Genomic DNA, 5,000 nt, shown 5'->3' on the forward strand with positions numbered 1-5,000 from the left:
TTGTATTGGGTCATAGCAAATGTTTTTTCTGCACTGTGACTAGGGAAGGTTGTTTGGTTTGGGTTAAAGAAATGTTTTTTTCTGCACCATGACTAGGGAAGGTTGTTTGGTTTAGGTCATAGAATTTTTATTTTTTTTCGGCACCGTGACTGGGAAAGGTTGTTTGGTTTGGGTCATAGATTTTTTTTTTTTTCTGCACCGTGACTAGGGAAGGTTGTTTGGTTTGGGTCATAGAATTTTTATTTTTTTTCTGCACCGTGACTAGGGAAGGTTGTTTGGTTTGGGTTATAGAATTTTTTTTTTTTTCTGCACCGTGACTAGGGAAGGTTGTTTGGATCGGGTCATAAAGGGTTTTTTTTGTGCACCGTGACTAGGGAAGGTTGTTTGGTTTAGGTCATAGAATTTTTAATTTTTTTCTACACCGTGACTAGGGAAGGTTGTTTGGTCTGGGTCATAGAAATGTTGTTTCTGCACCGTGACTAGGGATGGTTGTTTGGATTGGGTCATTAACTTTTTTTTTCTGCACTGTGACTAGGGAAGGTTGTTTGGATCGGGTCATAAACTTTTTTTTTTGTGCACCGTGACTAGGGAAGGTTGTTTGGTTTGGGTTATAGTAATGTTTTTTTCTGTACTGTGACTAGGGAAGGTTGTTTGGTTTGGGTTATAGAAAAGTTTTTTCCCGCACCGTGACTAGGGAAGGTTGTTTGGTTTGGGTTATGGAAATGTTTTTTTCTGCACCATGACTAGGGAAGGTTGTTTGGTTTAGGTCATAGAATTTTTTTTTTTTTTCTGCACCGTGACTGGGAAAGGTTGTTTGGTTTGGGTCATAGAATTTTTATTTTTTTTCTGCACCGTGACTAAGGAAGGTTGTTTGGATTGGGTCATAAACTTTTTTTTTCTGCACCGTTACTAGGGAAGGTTGTTCGGTTTGGGTCATAGAATTTTTTTGTTTGTTCTGCACCATGACTAGGGAAGGTTGTTAGGATTGGGTCATAAACTTTTTTTTTTTGTGCACCGTGACTAGGGAAGGTTGTTTGGTTTGGGTTATAGTAATGTTTTTTTTCTGTACCGTGACTAGGGAAGGTTGTTTGGTTTGGGTTATAGAAATGTTTTTTTCCGCACCATGACTACGGAAGGTTGTTTGGTTTAGGTCATAGAATTTGTATTTTTTTTATGCACCGTGACTAGGAAAGGTTGTTTGGTTTGGGTCATAGAAATGTTTTTTTCTGCACCGTGACTAGGGAAGGTTGTTTGTATTGGGTCATAGCAAATGCTTTTTGTGCACTGTGACTAGGGAAGGTTGTTTGGTTTGGGTTATAGAAATGTTTTTTTCCGCACCATGACTAGGGAAGGTTGTTTGGTTTAGGTCATAGAATTTTAATTTTTTTTCTGCACCGTGACTAGGAAAGGTTGTTTGGTTTGGGTCAGAATTTTTTTTAATTTTTTTCTGCACCATGACTAGGGAAGGTTGTTTGGATTGGGTCATAAACTTTTTTTTTTTTTGTGCACCGTGACTAGGGAAGGTTGTTTGGTTTGGGTTATAGAAATGTTTTTTTCTGGCCCGTGACTAGGGAAAGTTGTTTGGTTTGGGTTATAGAAATGTTTTTTTCTGCACCGTGACTAGGGAAGGTTGTTTGGTTTGGGTCATAGAGGTAAATGCTGTGCTCTGGCTTCTTGAAAGTATAATTAATGGCAGAGTTATATTGTTTGGCCACCAGAGGGCGACAAAATGGCAGCATTAGACCCCTGGATGTTCATATATGATACAGTGCTCCCTGTCAAGTTGTTTATTGAACTCCTGATGTCTCGCCATCCAAATTAAAGACGCCGGCAGGCCGTAGTTTGGACACCCCTAATTAAATAGACCTTTGATTGAACTTATTTGACTTCTATTACCTTCTATTTACTTTCTATTCAACCTGTTTTACCTTCTTTTATGCATTTGAGACATTTGAATGAAAGGATTATTGTAAGATGCCATTAATGCTCGCAGCCCATCTTTGTAAAGAAGTGAAGATCTAATAGAAGATGTCCCTGGCAGGTCATGGACTCGCTGGGCGTGATGATCTACAAAGCCCTGGACTTTGGGCTGAAAGAGAACGAGGAGCGCGAGCTGAGCCCGCCGCTGGAGCGCCTCATCGACATGATGACCAACCCCCAAGAGGCCGAGGGCGACCTTTGCCCCGACGAGGGCTACGAGGCCACGGAGGAGGAGGAGGAGGACGAGGAGGAGGAGGAGGAGCGGGCTCTCACCTCCTTACCTGCCCGCACCGTCAGCCAAATACGCAGCTACCGCGACGTCGTCACGGTAAGTGCTTGTTGCCACGGCAACAGTCAGCGAGAACTGGTTGGGAGGGTTAATGGAGAACAAAAGCCGAGACAATGACGCTCATTAGACTTGACTATTATTAGCTTTCACGCGCCCCACCCTGCATCCTCTTAAAGAGCGGGTATGGTTAAAGAGCGGGTATGGTTAAAGAGCACGTATGGTTAAAGAGCACGTATGGTTAAAGAGCAGGTGTGGTTAAAGAGCAGGTGTGGTTTAAGAGCAGTGCTGAAGACATGACATCATCACATGACAGGATGTTGTTACTTGACTTCTGTCATTGACATGCCATACATTGTTGTTGTTGTTGTTGACAGCAGGAAGTAGTCTGGAGGTGAATGTTGTTGTTGACAGCAGGAAGTAGTCTGGAGGTAAATGTTGTTGACAGCAGGAAGTAGTCTGGAGGTAAATGTTGTTGTTGACAGCAGGAAGTAGCCTGGAGGTAAATGTTGTTGTTGACAGCAGGAAGTAGTCTGAAGGTAAATGTTGCTGTTGACAGCAGGAAGTAGTCTGGAGGTAAATGTTGTTGTTGACAGCAGGAAGTAGTCTGGAGGTAAATGTTGTTGTTGACAGCAGGAAGTAGTCTGGAGGTAAATGTTGTTGTTGACAGCAGGAAGTAGTCTGGAGGTGAATGTTGTTGTTGACAGCAGGAAGTAGTCTGGAGGTAAATGTTGTTGACAGCAGGAAGTAGTCTGGAGGTAAATGTTGTTGTTGACAGCAGGAAGTAGTCTGGAGGTAAATGTTGTTGTTGACAGCAGGAAGTAGTCTGGAGGTAAATGTTGTTGACAGCAGGAAGTAGTCTGCAGGTAAATGTTGTTGTTGACAGCAGGAAGTAGTCTGGAGGTAAATGTTGTTGTTGACAGCAGGAAGTAGTCTGGAGGTAAATGTTGTTGTTGACAGCAGGAAGTAGCCTGCAGGTAAATATTGTTGTTGACAGCAGGAAGTTGTTGTTGACAGCAGGAAGTAGCCTGGAGGTAAATGTTGTTGTTGACAGCAGGAAGTTGTTGTTGACAGCAGGAAGTAGCCTGGAGGTAAATGTTGTTGACAGCAGGAAGTAGTCTGGAGGTAAATGTTGTTGTTGACAGCAGGAAGTTGTTGTTGACAGCAGGAAGTAGCCTGGAGGTAAATGTTGTTGTTGACAGCAGGAAGTTGTTGTTGACAGCAGGAAGTAGCCTGGAGGTAAATGTTGTTGACAGCAGGAAGTAGTCTGGAGGTAAATGTTGTTGTTGACAGCAGGAAGTAGTCTGGAGGTAAATGTTGTTGTTGACAGCAGGAAGTAGCCTGGAGGTAAATGTTGTTGTTGACAGCAGGAAGTTGTCTGGAGGTAAATGTTGTTGACAGCAGGAAGTAGTCTGGAGGTAAATGTTGTTGTTGACAGCAGGAAGTAGTCTGGAGGTAAATGTTGTTGACAGCAGGAAGTAGTCTGGAGGTAAATGTTGTTGACAGCAGGAAGTAGTCTGGAGGTAAATGTTGTTGTTGACAGCTGGAAGTAGTCTGGAGGTAAATGTTGTTGTTGACAGCAGGAAGTAGCCTGGAGGTAAATGTTGTTGTTGACAGCAGGAAGTAGTCTGGAGGTAAATGTTGTTGTTGACAGCAGGAAGTAGCCTGGAGGTAAATGTTGTTGTTGACAGCAGGAAGTTGTTGTTGACAGCAGGAAGTAGCCTGGAGGTAAATGTTGTTGACAGCAGGAAGTAGTCTGGAGGTAAATGTTGTTGTTGACAGCAGGAAGTAGTCTGGAGGTAAATGTTGTTGTTGACAGCAGGAAGTAGCCTGGAGGTAAATGTTGTTGTTGACAGCAGGAAGTTGTCTGGAGGTAAATGTTGTTGACAGCAGGAAGTAGTCTGGAGGTAAATGTTGTTGTTGACAGCTGGAAGTAGTCTGGAGGTAAATGTTGTTGTTGACAGCAGGAAGTAGCCTGGAGGTAAATGTTGTTGTTGACAGCAGGAAGTAGTCTGGAGGTAAATGTTGTTGTTGACAGCAGGAAGTAGCCTGGAGGTAAATGTTGTTGTTGACAGCAGGAAGTTGTTGTTGACAGCAGGAAGTAGCCTGGAGGTAAATGTTGTTGTTGACAGCAGGAAGTTGTTGTTGACAGCAGGAAGTAGCCTGGAGGTAAATGTTGTTGACAGCAGGAAGTAGTCTGGAGGTAAATGTTGTTGTTGACAGCAGGAAGTAGTCTGGAGGTAAATGTTGTTGTTGACAGCAGGAAGTAGTCTGGAGGTAAATGTTGTTGTTGACAGCAGGAAGTAGTCTGGAGGTAAATGTTGTTGTTGACAGCAGGAAGTAGCCTGGAGGTAAATGTTGTTGTTGACAGCAGGAAGTTGTTGTTGACAGCAGGAAGTAGCCTGGAGGTAAATGTTGTTGACAGCAGGAAGTAGTCTGCAGGTAAATGTTTGAAATTGTTGCTGTGTATCTCCATAAGTGAGTCAATAGTTCTTCATATTTTCATGACTAATAAAGTTGAAGTTCAAGTACCCATGATTGTCACACACTATTGGGAACTAAGGAGCAGGATCACAATATATTTTATTTTGAAATGTAACTTCCTGTGAATATAATCCGTCAGATGTCAAGGCAGAAAGTCAAATTGAACAATTGATAAGACGTTAAAATCATGAATATGTAAGAAAAATGTTTGATCAAGTGTAATAAATAGTGCAAAGTGTGAACAGGAACT

At 42.5% G+C, this 5,000-nt stretch overlaps 1 protein-coding gene across 5 annotated transcripts in view; it reads left to right on the forward strand.

Moving 5' to 3' along the window:
• The window catches only part of LOC133650044 (protein spire homolog 1-like), a 71,191-nt gene that overhangs the window by 36,472 nt on the left and 29,719 nt on the right, over positions 1-5,000 (forward strand). For all 5 annotated transcript variants that reach the window (XR_009826179.1, XM_062046817.1, XM_062046819.1 and 2 more), the window contains exon 3: positions 2,042-2,308. Coding sequence is in view for 4 of the 5 variants with exons in the window: in XM_062046817.1 (XP_061902801.1) it covers positions 2,042-2,308 (267 nt within the window). In the remaining variant the exon portion in view is untranslated. The remainder of the gene's footprint in view (positions 1-2,041; positions 2,309-5,000) is intronic.

The sequence above is a fragment of the Entelurus aequoreus genome, linkage group LG05 (genome assembly GCF_033978785.1).
Source record: "Entelurus aequoreus isolate RoL-2023_Sb linkage group LG05, RoL_Eaeq_v1.1, whole genome shotgun sequence".
NCBI classification, from domain to species: Eukaryota; Metazoa; Chordata; class Actinopteri; order Syngnathiformes; family Syngnathidae; genus Entelurus; species Entelurus aequoreus.